The sequence below is a fragment of the Miniopterus natalensis genome, chromosome 6, assembly GCF_054644295.1.
Source record: "Miniopterus natalensis isolate mMinNat1 chromosome 6, mMinNat1.hap1, whole genome shotgun sequence".
In the NCBI taxonomy this organism is placed as follows: Eukaryota; Metazoa; Chordata; class Mammalia; order Chiroptera; family Miniopteridae; genus Miniopterus; species Miniopterus natalensis.
In genome coordinates this window covers 91,195,382-91,209,343 of record NC_142086.1, presented here as the reverse complement: position 1 = coordinate 91,209,343, position 13,962 = coordinate 91,195,382, and the positions used below count along the sequence as shown (strand labels likewise).

General features: G+C 54.2%; 1 protein-coding gene across 1 annotated transcript; it reads right to left on the bottom strand.

Annotated features, from left to right (window-relative positions):
• Window positions 1-2,429: 2,429 nt before the first annotated feature.
• Window positions 2,430-3,185, bottom strand: KRTAP24-1 (keratin associated protein 24-1). The gene has a single exon (XM_087817845.1). It carries the CDS (start codon window positions 3,183-3,185, stop codon window positions 2,430-2,432), a length of 756 nt encoding a protein of 251 aa, XP_087673971.1.
• Window positions 3,186-13,962: the final 10,777 nt, after the last annotated feature.

The window sequence follows — 13,962 nt, the reverse complement described above, 5'->3', positions numbered from 1 at the left end:
TCGGGCCTCCACAGCCGCAGGTCCCCGTCCGGATTCCGCCAACTGAACTGCTGTTCCAACTACTGGACTATTGATTAGGTTTCAGGTTTGCAGAAAATCTGAGTGGGAAGCACAGAGAGTTCTGTCCCTCGCCCCACCCACCCTCCTGTCTAATTCCATCTTTGCAATTCCTCTATTATCAGGAGACTTCGATGAAGACATAGGCATATTTACAAATCTTTTATAACTATTGCTTATCTGTTTGCTATTGTTTAAGGAAGTCTTCCCTATCCAAGCTCTTTAATGTCTTATATTTTCTTTTTTTTTTCTGATCATCTTGTGCTTGCTTTCCTTGGGTCAAATTAAACTATACCTTTTCCCAAATTTATTTATTGCCCCACCCTCCTTTCCCCCATTGCACGCTCATACACCAGTCACCTCGCCAGGCAGGCATTTCTCCCACCAACTATTCCATCATTGTTCCAGTTAAAGTCCTTCCTCTGGTTCCTTTAATATTATACATAAAGTAACGGAGACAGTATTATGTTTGTTTCGGGATTTTACTCCTCTGAATATTCCTTGAGAACAGAATCTATAAATTTTGATGTCCCCAAAGAGTCTCCTTCAGTGCCGCCAAGAATAGGTTTTCTATTTAAGCTCATACAGAGAAAGAACGTATGTTTAGATTGGACAGTTGAATACTCAGCTGGGACGCACAGTAATTATTATCAAATACTCGAACACCTGTCCTGTGTTAGAGGAACTGAAGTGGTCCTGTGTGGTCAGTGGATGATAGATTTTCCTCGGTAGAAAGAAGACATTTTTAACTAATAGAATTCTCTGCAAATGGGATGAACTCACAAAGGAGGGAATCGATTGTCCTCAGACAGGTTCCAGTAGGAGCAATACATGACTTTTTCCCTCCACAAGCGTCTCCTGTACACGGTAGGTCTACTGTGTAAATAAAAATAAAGTGGCGGCCGGTCTGTGTGCGTCACGGGTTTTCCGGTTTAGTCGCTGACTGTTGGTATCGATCGTCCTTCCCCATCCCGCCAACCTCCAGTGACACCACCTCCAGGGGCTGTTTTATTTGACTTTCAACATGAAGTTGTTTCTTATTTATAAAAATTCTTAGGGTAGATGTTACTTTTACCGCTGAGACAAATGATTTTATTCTCACTGTTTGGAGAACTTTATAGAGGGGGGATCTCTGAGGATTCAGTCTCAAATCTGTTCTGAACCCCAGACTTCATCTGCAGAACCAACAAACCAACATATTGTGCAAGGAAATGTGCACACATTTAGTACTTTCCATAAAGCTGATTTTATAAATATTTCCCCAAATGTTCCCATATAAATGTCAGTCACGGCCACTCTACAGTAGATATTACTTGATGGGTTAAAAATAAAACAGGATGAATAAAAGTCCTGGGAATTCGTATTCTGCCTTCATCGTATTTTTCATTTAGAGTGTAAACTACACTTCAAGAGGCTACGGCTCGGACAGTGCTGTGTGTATTGGCCGGAATGCTGATAAAACCTTAGCGAATATGAAATAAAACATAAGGAAAATCATTCTTTCCCAGCAGAAAGCACTTTATTACCTGTGAGCCAGGCCCCTTTCCAGTATCAGAAAGCAGCCCCTGAGCAGGGGACGATCGTAGCAGAACCTCGAGGGGACAATCGCCAGCCGTGGAGCATCTGAGACGGCGCAGGGGTGGCCAGGGGTGGCCTGGGGACTCCTCATATCTCCCGTGGCGTCGGTCATCATTTCGACAAGTGACTCTGCCGAGGTCTCCCCAGGCACCGGGAGCACGGGCCGTGTCCGCCCGGCTGTGCCCAGGCACCGAGTCGGGGTCCAGCCTCTTGGGAAGAGAAGGTGCCGAGAGTCTGGCTGAGCTCTAGCTGGACATCGCCCCTGGCACATCCCAGGGTCAGCCGGTGGCCGAGCACGCGCCAGTTCCACTCCGTTCCCTTAGGAGAACGGTGTCTCTCGGCGTATTAGACACACGCCTGGGCCGCAGTTCACAGAACTTGATAGAAAGCGAAGGGATCTGAGAAAAAGGTGCTGGAACCGGCAGTCAAACCAGGGCAGCCCCACGTCGTCAGGAAGGTGGGGGACGGTCACGGCGGCAGGCGAGTGACAGTGACGGCCAGAATCAGGAAGCGGTGGAGGCCGCCTGCCCCGGGGGGTCTCCCCAGAGCGTCCATCACCGTCGGTCTCAGACAACGACGCTCCCTGCGGCCCAGCCTCCAGCACCGAGGGCGCTAACCCAGCCGGCCGGGGGCCGCGGTAGTTAGTGAGTCCGGGAGCTGTTTGGGAGGTTAAGGTAATGAGATTAACAGGACACAGTAAGTCAGCAGAGTATTATTGAGGCTGCTGCTCGGCAGGCTCCGCTCCCCTGGACAGCGTCCAGCAGCTGCGGGTGCAGGCGGGGCCCGTGGGTGCCTCAGGAGCCGCTGAGAGGTCGGCAGCTGCTGAGTAAGTACCTCAGGGGCGGGAAGGTGCCGGGCAGGCAGCTCCGAGACTGGACGCTTCTAGAAAAGCAGCCCAGTGGCCGGCAGCTCATGGGCCTGTACCTTGGGTACTGGCGATTTCTCACTAAATAGTTTTGGGATTGGCAGCTGTTGGCCACATAACAGGATGGTGAGAGGCCACCGGGCGTGAAGCCGAGGCCTTGGTAGCTTCTGTACCCCAGACTCCCCAGCCTGCCGTGGGGTGGGGCTCGGACACCCTTGGGTAAGCAGCGAAGCCGCCCGAGGCACTGGGGGCCGTGGCTCAGGCTCGGGCAGGCTGCCGAGGCACGTGGGCCAGGGGTGTGGACGTGGGACACGTGCCCCTTGCTCCGAGCACGTGGCTTGCACCTGGGGCTGGGTCCCATGCATGGCCTGCGGCTGGGGCTGGGTCCCACGCCGACAGTCTCAGGTGCTGTCCCGGCTGCCGGGCAGGGACAGGGCACGCAGCAGGTCCGAGGGGCCCCGCTCGTGGTCCTGGTCTCGGGCCGGCAGATCCACACGTCTCCGTAGCTTTCCTGGTGGTCATCCAGGAGCCAGAGATTTCCCTGGTAGCTGCTGGGTAAGCAGAGCCCAAAGGCAGGGCTCCCGTCACCCGAGCAGAAGGCAAGCGAAGGGTCCACCGGGACATAGCAGTGAGCTCTGCAGGGTGGGCCTGTGGAGCCCAGGAGACACAGGGAGCCCGAGTGCATGCCCAGCTCAGCTCCGGCCCGGCAGGGGTGGCCAGGGCGGCCTGGGGACTCCTTATATCTCCCGTGGCGTCGGTCATCTCCTCTCCAGACTCTTCCTTCTCCGGGGCAAGCTCCCAGCAACGTCTCATTAGTGCTGTTTAGCAGCAGCTGCCGATGTCTCCCCACTTGTGTAAACATAAGTTTATTTTGATAGTTCAAAGTATTAATAATCGCCACTTGGCCCCAACCATCCCTCACCCCCCCGTGGCTCCGGTGGCAGCGATTTTAATGTTAATAGGGAACTGCCACCTTTCAGCCAGAGGTTAACGCGAGGGGCTGGGTGTGGCTCCTGCACCGAGGTTATTGAAAGGTTAACAAGCACTTGCATGAAACCGGAACCTGTACTTCTCGGCTCTTTTGACGACCGCGACAGACCTGGGGACTCATCCTGTGCTCTGAACTAGGCCAGATGCCTCGGCTGTGTCAGCATCGTGCCTCAGGAGAGAGGGTGAGACGCTCAGCCATTAAGGGAAAGAAGGGTTTCCCCCAAATACGAGTTACCCTCATCCCTGAGCCGGGCCATGTGCTGGGGACACGTCTCGTCTGACGTGTGTGGGGAATTCCTCCTGTAAGACCCACAGCGATCCCAGCGAGACTCGGGGACCGACCCAGGGCCACAGATGACCTTGTCCTCGTGGGTCAGCGGTTGCTAAGTGACCGAGATTTCTAAGAGGTTCTGCAATATAGACTATCAGAAAAGGCCAGTCTCTCAAACTGTCCCTTCCTAATCGACTAAGATTACACGTGATAAACCCCATAGTCTCAGCTGTAAAGTCAAAACACCCAAATGCTGTCAGGTGTATAACATTTTTCTATATTTCTTCCCAAATAAGGTTTACTATTCTTGCCTTTTTTTTTTTTTTTTTGGCCTGTGGACTTTATTTCATCCCTGTGTTGAAGAATTAGCTGGTTTTGCTCTAGACCCACAAAAGGGAGTGACTGTAGCTGAAATCTTATTTGACGAGCCCGTATAGCTTTTAGGCACGGCACATATTAAACAACACTCGTTACTCCTTACGGTGAAGGCTGAAGGAGAACTTGTAAGATTTTAATTTAAACTAAGGAACTGATTTTTGTTCCTGAAAATAGAGACCGTAATTCATACCTACGGCCTGCCCCGGATTGGAAGCAGCCGTGCGTCCACTAACAGCAGTGAGGGTGGACGGAAGGACAGGATACGCGGGGCCGCGTGTGAAAGACGCTGTCCCCGGGCAAGACAATTGGGTTTTCCTCCCTGTTCTCTGCTTCTCAGCTGAATGCTTTAAACTCACACCCATTTCAACCTACAGATGTTCCCCAACGTTTCTTTGTCACCCGGGTTCTCTCTGTGCTTCTCGCAGTGTTTATTCCGCAGGTGACGCGTGTCCTGTAAGCCCCCGTCCGGTGAAGCGTCTCCCGGTGGAAGGTCGGGCCCCGGGAGCACGTTCTCATCACGCTGTTGGCCACGGAGTATCCTGGGGTTTTGTGCAGAAACGTTCAGCCCCGAGGCAGGAAAGACAGAAGGCGGGACGCGTGAGGCCGCCCACGGCCCCTGTTCCCCGTCACTGGATCTCCGAGACGTGCCGGAGTCCGAGGCCGGTGGACTTTATTTCTGCGTCTCTATCGTATGTACCGTGGTTGCCTCCAGTCTGGTTCTCGGCTTCCTTTTAGCAGATTTGAGGGAAAAAGAGCCTAATTAATAAGCCCGTGAACTGTGAGCCCTCACTCCTCTCCTAACTTAGCATTAAATCGCAGTGTTTAAAATTAACACCGTTTACAGCAGGGCAAGCCCAACAAAATAAGAAATGTGGAACATCACAGGGTGTAGCCAGGGTCCCCAGCGCGAGACTGGGTAACATGCTTCAGTTTATTTCAAACACTGAGGTTTGCAAGGGAGAGTTAGCTCAACCCCCTCACTTGCTGTTTTTTAAAAATTTGTTGAATTTCCTGGGGTGACACTGGCTAATAAAATCGTACGGGTTTCAAGCGTTCGATGCTGTGGCAGTGTCCGTATGTCCCCGTGTGTTCAGCACCCAAGTCGCGTGTTCTTCCAGCACCATGTGTCTGACCCCTTTGCCCTAACGACCCCCCCCCCCCCGCCCACCACCCTGTTGTCCTCCGTGAGCTGTTTGCTCGCCTGTCGCTTTCAGTGATTCCCCACGGACCGCGAACCGCCCGGCTGGGGGCTGGAAGGTCACGTGCGAGAGAATGAAACCAGGTTGCTCTTCGCCACCGTGCTCAAAAATTAGCTGAAAATGGACACCCCAATAACCTAACATGCTGGACACCCCAATAACCTAGCACGCTGGACACCACAATAACCTAACACGCTGGATACCCCAATAACCTAACTCACTGGAATCCCCAATAACCTAGCACGTTGGACACCCCAATAACCTAGCATGCTGGACACCCCAATAACTCACTGGACACCCTGATAACCTAACTCACTGGAGTCTCCAATAACCTAACTCGCTGGACACCCCGACAACCTAACTCTCTGGACACCCCGATAACCTAACTCGCAGGACACCCCGATAACCTAACTCGCTGGACACCCCGACAACCTAACTCGCTGGACACCCCGATAACCTAACTCGCTGGACACCCCGACCGCAGTGAGACCGTTGGCTCCACGGATCATAACGGTTTCCAGGGCTGAAGGGCATGAACAAAGTAAACGTGTAGGAAGCAGAATTAACTAAAGAGAAACATTTAAAAGATAGTAACAAGCAGGTGGGGAGGCGGGAGAGCTTGGTCTGTGGAGCTTCCAGGAGACCCGGTGTGGGTTCAGCGGGACGGGCGGGGAAGTTTCAGCATCGGGGGGACGGGCATGGGCCGGGTGAGGCGCGAATCACCCTCTTTTTGAGCAACATGAAAACATACGATCAGCACGTAACCCGGGAGCACGCTCTGTCCCGGGGCCTCCCTGCTCCTGTAGAACCAGAGCCGAGCACGTCTGGCCTGCAGGACTGGGCCGAGGTCAGCAAACGTGAACACACCCAGGAGAACGCAGGGCACAGTAGGTGCGAACTGAACGCTACCTTCTAATTTTCAAAGGCCTAATTTAGGGCATTTTCGTCACCCGTTAGGCCAAAGGAAAATAGTATGAATTTACTTTGATGTTGCAAATACACAGAAGCACCATAATTGTTATCTTTTCTAAACGCTAATGCCAAAAACAAACAGTCCTGCGCCGCGCGGTTAAGGGAAACGGGCGCGTTTGACAAGAGCTCTGCAAGGGCCGCCCCTGTGGCCCCAGGCTGCCCTGTGCCCGCGGCGCGGCCGGGAGTAACGGCTCCACACGCAGGGGCCCGGGTCTGACCGTCTGAGGCTCACCCGGAGCATCCGTTAACTTCCAAATGCTCCTCCACCTCCATTCCTACGCAGCCAGAGTGGGTTAGTAACAGCACCGTCCGCACGGGGGCCTGAGGCTCGAGTGAGTCAGCCAAGGGCAGGCTGAGGGTCCCAGGAGCAACGTCTCCAGGGACAGCGGGTGCCGGGCACAGACTCAGCGGTCGATGCCCACGGGGACGTCCTGGCCCTGACGGCCACGCAGGGTGGCTCTGGGGCAGCCGCCGCTGGAAGCGGATCGGGGAGCATTCGGCTGGGGTGGGCAGCAGGGCCTGGAGCGAGAAGGCCCGACGGGGAAACTACGGGCGGCTGGGGCCGGGAGCCGGTGCTGAAAAGGTGGCAGGGAGTTTCCTAGGCGCTGGGCTCCCAGCTGGGCGCAGAGCTGGCAGGTTCCCCGTGTGTCTCCGGGGCCTTGTCCTGTCTCCGTGGGTCAGACGAGAGCCTCCCGCGGGTGCCACCAGCAGAGTCGAGAGGGGTGGATGCGGCACCCGGAGCGCGGAGCCCGGGCCTGTGGAGAAGCGGCTGCTGGGTGGGGCGGTGGACCCGAGGCAGGGACTGCGACGAGCAGCCAGAGCAGCGGTTGAAGTCTGCGGGAGGCGAGCAGGCTGTGGGCGTCCCCGCAGGTCCGGGCGGGTCCTCCCCGTCCCGCATCGTCCGTCGGCCACAGCATCTCGTGGGCTCCACGCCGCCCGCGAGCTGGCTCCCCGCCCACGCGTGGCAGAGCCCGGCTGCGTGGCCTGTAACCGGCCACCCTGCCCCGTCCTCTGCGCCTCGGGCTTGGGAGCACAGGCTATAATCACCTGCGCGTCCGTCGCTTTGCTTCCCCTCCCGGCCCCCAATCGCTGGGTTTAGAGGAGTCCTCGGGGTGGACGGTCATCCCGGTCGTCGCCGCAGGGCACGGCGTGGGGAGGGAGGCGGTGTCTCCGTCGTCGAGGAGGAGGCTCGATGCTGCGACCCTTGGAGCGACTGCTGGGCTAGAATCGTCCCTGGGTCAAAACGCGCTGGATTTGCCGGGTGGAAAGTCCCATAGTGTTCCTTAATTTTCAAAAATGTGTCTTTATTGTTGAAAGTATTACGGATGCCCCCTTATTTCCCTCACTGACCCCACAGCATTGGGGTACATTTATTTATTTTAAATTTATCTTTATTGAAAGTATTACAGATGCCCCCTCTTTCCCCCACGGGCCCCTCAAGCCCCCGCGAACCCTCCCCCCGGCCTTCCCCACACTATCGTCCGTGTCCCTGGCTCGCTCATCATCAGAGATGCAAATTAAAACGACTATAAGGCGTCACCTCACGCCTGCCAGCGCCTGCTGACCTGACCGTTCCCGACGTTTATCTGCCGAAGAGAATTTCCTGAGTAAAATGCAGAGGGCTCGTCTCTTTTAATGGGTCTCAAAGGCTCATCAGCGCAGCCGCCGGTGGACGCGTAGGAACGCGCCGTGTGTCACGCGTGGGCCACGTGACAGCCCCTCGTGGGCCCTTCCTCACCCACCGCCCGCGGAGAGCTGACAACGGCCTGTTTATAGCGAGAGCCACAGGTGGTTGGTTTGCACGTGGAATTAAGTAGAGGAGAAAAGCAGAGACGCAGCAAAACGGGTGTATTTTTCTTCTTAACTTGCCTCTGAAACCATTAACCTTAAGAGCGCAGGTAAAGCCCAGTGTCCCCTCAATCTGTGTCGGGCCAGGGAAGGGCAGGGTGGCTCTGTCTGACTCGGGACGTCAGGGGCAACCTTCGCCACCACCGGAGGCCTCGCACGCTGCGCTGGGCAGAGGCCGCTGAGCGGGGCTGGTCACGGGGTCGGGGGCGGTGCCTGTTGGAGGCCACGGCTTCACCAAAGGACGTCAGTTCCTGTGACGTCCAGTTCAAAGGAGACTGTGCCAGAGGCTTAATCACCATCAGTTCATTGGTGCTTGGAGATTAATGCAGAATATTTATTTTTTGTACAAAGAAAGAGCTTAAACGCTTGTTTCCTGCTTAGTTTAGCTGCAGGGTAAGTGCCTGTGGCATGAGGAGACTCGCCCACAGTTCCAGGGCTCCCGCTGTCCAGGAGGAGCAGAGTCCCTGACGCGCACGATCGGTCTCTCTGTGGGCCAGCATGGGACAGCCCCACGGCCCGGGACAGAGCATGAAGATAAAATTACGTAGGTGCTGCACCCGACGTTGAAATGCCCTCGGGCTTTGAGGTCAGAGACGGCGTCATCGTCATTTTCAATGCACGTGCGGAAACTTCGTCGATTCTTAACATTTGCTAACATCCTAGCTCTCACTAAATAGAACTTAGATTTTCTTTGTCAAACAAAAACTGACCTTTACTTAGTCAAGCCAATAATCTCTTCTATACGGGGTGTCCCCCCAAAAAAGCATACACACTTTAACGGCGGAAAGCTCAGCTGATGTTGCTTTCTTTTCGGATTTAACCCATTGGAATCGCTAATTCCTCTAAGTGCGTGTACATTTTGCAAGGGGGCCCCCTGCATGCCTCTGTGATCACTGGGGAGCGTCGACTTTCCAGGAAAAGCCTGGAGACAGAAGGAGGGTCAGAGGCACAGGAAACCCCTGGTCCAGTTTCCCGCCTGCCCCTTCCCCCGCCCTGATCAACGGGGATCTCAGGTTGCTCCGGGGGGACGGCCGATTTCTGGACTCAGCCACCGCCGCCCTCGACAGAGGAGGTGTCCTGAATTCGGCACAGCCTGTCGGATGTCAGGGGTAAACTCACTCAGTGATAATCGACGGGAAGGGCCGAGCGAGCCCACGAGCAGCCGTGCAGAGGCAGAGCCTGGATGGCTGGTGGGGCTGTCGGGCCCGTCGACTTGCCACTGAAACTTGATCACAAGAGCCTCACGCCGGGATACACACGGCTGGGACACGATTTTTAGGAAACTGGCCGCCCTCGCGCCCGCTGACCCCTGCGCAGGGGCTCTCTCCGGACGATGTCAGAAAGTGTTTGCCTTCCTCACACAGCCCTTCTGCCTGAGCTGAAAGCCGGGCGGGTGGAGGTGTCCCGTCCCTGTCCCCGAATCCTGTCCCTTTCACCTTTCAGGGGCTTCCTCAATTTCCTCTCTTTGCCTATATTTTATCACCTTTATTGAGGTACAATCGACATACAGTGAACTGGAATTATTTACAGAGTAAATTTTGATAAGTTTTGACATTTGCATACAGCAAAAACCAAGACAATACCATGTTTATTACCCCCCAAGTTTCCCCATCCCCTGTGCAGTCTTTCCCTCCCCACCCCCCCTTCCCTCCCCTCGCCCCCAGGTAGCCTCTGATCCTTCTGCCACTTTGGATATTTTGCATGTTCTAACAGTTTATTAAATTAAACGAAATCATACAATAGACACTCTTTTTCCTCCCTCTTCCACTCCCTGTATGTAGTTTCAGATGCGCCCCGGGTGTCGCGTGCATCGGGGGTTCGTTTCTTGTTTAGCTGTGTCGCGTTCCACAGTCTGGGTAACATAACTGGTCTATTCATTCGCCAGCTGACGGCCCGTTGGGTTGTGTGCAGCTTTTGGAAACGACAAACACGCAGATAATCACCTCTGTTCATTTAAACATTGACTTAAAACAGAAATTTTAGTGTAAACACAATAATCATAATAATATCAAAATGAGCCAGTCAGAGAAAGGCAAATATCCCAGGATCTCACTTTTACGTGGAATCTAATGAACAAAATAAACTGACGAACAAAATAGATGCAGAGACATGGAAGCAGGGAGCAGACGGGGGATCTCAGAGGGAAGGGGGAGAGATTAACGGAAGAACTTACGTGCACATGTGCGTGACCCGTGGACACAGGCAATAGTGTGGGGTCAGTGGGGGGTCATCTGTAATACTTTCAACAATAAAGATAACTTTTTAAAAAAATTATGACAAATTTATGCATTTCCCCAGCAGTCGCTCATAGAGATTCATCAAAGTGTTTAGAAGATAAATAAACAACGCCACAGGGAGGACACAGCTCAAAGGCGTAAAGGGCATTGAAAATGACAGATGGAAGGACAAATGTGAATGGTGGCTTAGTTAATAAACAGTCAAGTCTGAAGACTGAAGCGATGGACCGCGATGCCAGATTTTTCCTTCAGAAAGCACAGTCACGCGATGTGGTCTTCTAAGGGACGGCCCACCTCTTCTAACTGGGCCCGGCAGAGACACGTAGGGACCTTATTTAGGAATCGACAGCTCTGAGGGATTCCTCAAAATGCCTCAAGGTATGCGACTGGTGATGAAACTCGGGGGCAAAAGCTCTTCCGTCTGCCGCTTGTCTGTGGACAAGCCAAGGCCGTCCACTAGGGGTCAGCAGCTGCTAGGCCCCAGCTGGGAGCCGCGGCTGAGCCCGGACGCCCCAGGGGTGGGCGGCCGTGAGAGCAGTGACCGTCCACGCGGCACGAAGACCTGAGCACAGGTTGCTGTGGACGAATAAAGACTGGAAGGAGCGGTGGACACCAGTGGGGCGGCAGGTTTGGGACCCAGCACCCTGGAGAGGTGTGGGGGTGACCTGGGAGCTGGGCAGGTGTGTCAGTCGCAGCTGGTGGCTCCCTCCCGGGCTCCTGGCCGTCCTTCCCGAGCCGGGTCTGCAGCGACTGCCAGTGGCCAAGCAGAGGGCACTCAGAGGCTCACGTGCAGGAGGCAGTTACCAGATGCCAGGCAGACTCTGCCCCCTGGGGCCCGGCAGCTGCTGAGTCCTGAGGGGCAGGATGGCCTCAGTGTGGACTGCAGGCGAAGCTCCCACGTTTAGAGCTGTTCCCCTCGTGTGCTGTGGCGTCCGGAAGTTTTAATGATGAGTATTGTGGGTGTGGCTCAGCGGCTGAGCATCGACCCAGGAACCAGGAGGTCCCGGTTCCACTCCCCATCAGGGCACATGCCCGGGTTGGGGGCTCGATCCCCAGTGGGGGGCGAGCAGGAGGCAGCTGATCAATGACTCTCATCATTGATGTTTCTGTCTCTCTCTCCCTCTCCCTTCCTCTCTCTGAAATCAACAAAAACATTTAAAAATAAAATGAGTGTTGCCGTCCAGGGCAGACTTAATTCTGACTCACGTTTCAAAACATGGTGCTAGCCCTGGACAGCGTGGGCAGCTGGTCGGGCATCGTCCTGTGCCCTGAAAGGCTATTGGTTCAGTTCCAGGTCAGGCCACAGGCCCGGGTTGGGGGCTGATCCGCAGTGGGGGGCGTGCGGGAGGCAGCCGATCGATGCTGTGCCCTCACATCAGTGCTTCTCTCTTCTCCCTTCCTCTCTCTCAAAACCAATAAGCTTTTTTTTTTTTAATGGTGGTAAACATAACTCGGTTATTGAGATGTCAGGGAGCATGGCAGCTACGGCCATAGGCAGGCACCCACTGACTCCCTGAAACAGGGGACACACAACCTCAGAGACAGTCGCACCACTTAGAGAAACAGTATCCCGACCTTTAGAGAAACAGTATCCCGACCTTTAGAGAAACAGTATCCCGACCTTTAGAGAAACAGTATCCCGACCTTTAGAGAAACAGTATCCCAACCTTTAGAGAAACAGTATCCCGACCTTCGCTGAAAGATAGTTGCAGTTCTCCACAGACAGATGAATGTTTACAGTAGCTGGCATATTAACATAGGATACGCCACATTTAGGATCCAATAAAGGTTTTTTATGTGCTAGATGTGGCCTTTAATTGCACATGCAGGGATCATTAAGACTTGTTGTGCTGGTCCATTGAAATGTTTTTAATGAACCTCTCGCAGGGGCCTCTTTGGAGGACAGTCGGTGGGGCTCTGGAACGAGAGTCTGAGTTCCAGCTGCGGCTCGGCTCAGTAAATCCGCAACCTCGGCAGGTACGTTTGCTCGACTGTTTGAGGAAAGCTCAGTGAAGATCTCGTACACGGGGAGAAATAATTACGAATCTACGAAAATGTAACTGTGGTAAAAATGAGGGAGCAGAGACGAACCCATGCAAAAAAGTCGATTGGTCTTCACCACAAATACAGGGTGTCCCCAAAAAATGTGCGCACACTTTGAATGATTATAAAATCAGTGTTTATTAACATAAGATTCATTTTCAAAATTCAAAAGAATCTACAGAAATGAATATTCTTTTATTTTTGTCAACACCTGTTTTCAAGCTGATGACCCTTCTGGTCCAGGCCCTGCTGATACCGCGAAGCAGCAGAATCGCAAACATCAAGGATTATTTCATGTGGTGTTTTGCACCTTCAATGCGTCAACTGTTGCCGGTTTTGTACCTTAAATTTTATCTTTTATGTGTCCCCATGAAAAAAGTCTAGAGGCCCTTTAGGATAAATGTTCTTTGTTCAAAGCTTAGTCTGGCTTCACCCATTATTTCAAATCTGTTAAACCTGAAAAGGAGTGAAAATTAAGTGAGTTAGCAGCCGTTAAAGTGTGTGCACATTTGGGGGGCCATCAGACTTTACTCAGCTCCCTGAGAGAGGCTGGCAGCCCCTTACCTCTGACTGGGCATCTTTCAGGGCGGAACGCGGCCCCGCTGACGGGTGTCCCCTGGAGGAGAGCCCGGCGGCCCAGAGCAAGGACACTGTTCTGACCGCCCGGCAGTCCCTCTGCAGCCCGGGGCCCCGAGCACTGGCCCCGTAGGGTTCCCCGCCCCCCGACCACCCCAAGGTCGGCGCTCTGACCGCTCGGTCACTCACTGAGGAATTAAACCAGGCTCCTGGGGACCAGGAGATGGTGAAGGGGGAGCTAAGCCCACTTTAAGCAGCTGATGGACAACAAAGCTGTCAAAGTGAAGGAACTACGCCGATGCCTGTTTCTGTTTCCTGAGGAATAGTTTTCTCAGGGGCAACAGATATTCTAATTTTAGTGCAGTGAGTAGCCTGGGATCGTTCCAGCCTTCGCTGTGATTTACGGTAAATCTCATGGAGTAGAGACAGCAGAGCCTGTGAATATCCGAGACCTTGTGTTGCCCCGAGGAGAGGGGGATGTTCCAGGGCACCCCCCAGCTCCACGGGGCTGCGCTGGTCCCACGAATCCATGAGCCCCCCCAGCTCCACGGGGCTGCGCTGGTCCACGAATCCATGAGCCCCCCCAGCTCCACGGGGCTGCGCTGGTCCACGAATCCATGAGCCCCCCCAGCTCCACGGGGCTGCGCTGGTCCACGAATCCATGAGCCCCCACAGCTCCACGGGGCTGCGCTGGTCCCACGAATCCATGAGCCCCCCCAGCTCCACGGGGCTGCGCTGGTCCCACGAATCCATGAGCCCCCACAGCTCCACCCCGTGGCTGGAGATCTTCATGCTGAGCACGTTCCCGTCTCCAGCACGTTCTCTGACTCCCGGTCCCACACAAACAGTGCTAAGGGGCCGTGTGACCTCTTTCCCTCCAAATATTTCTTCTGCGGTCGTCTTGTGGAAAAGAAAACCTGTAACATAAAACCCACAAAAGCATCGGCT

What these genes read in the sequence shown, in the direction of transcription:
- KRTAP24-1 (XM_087817845.1), bottom strand. Translation starts at nt 3,185, where the DNA reads ATGCACTCGGGCTCCCTGTGTCTCCTGGGCTCCACAGGCCCACCCTGC.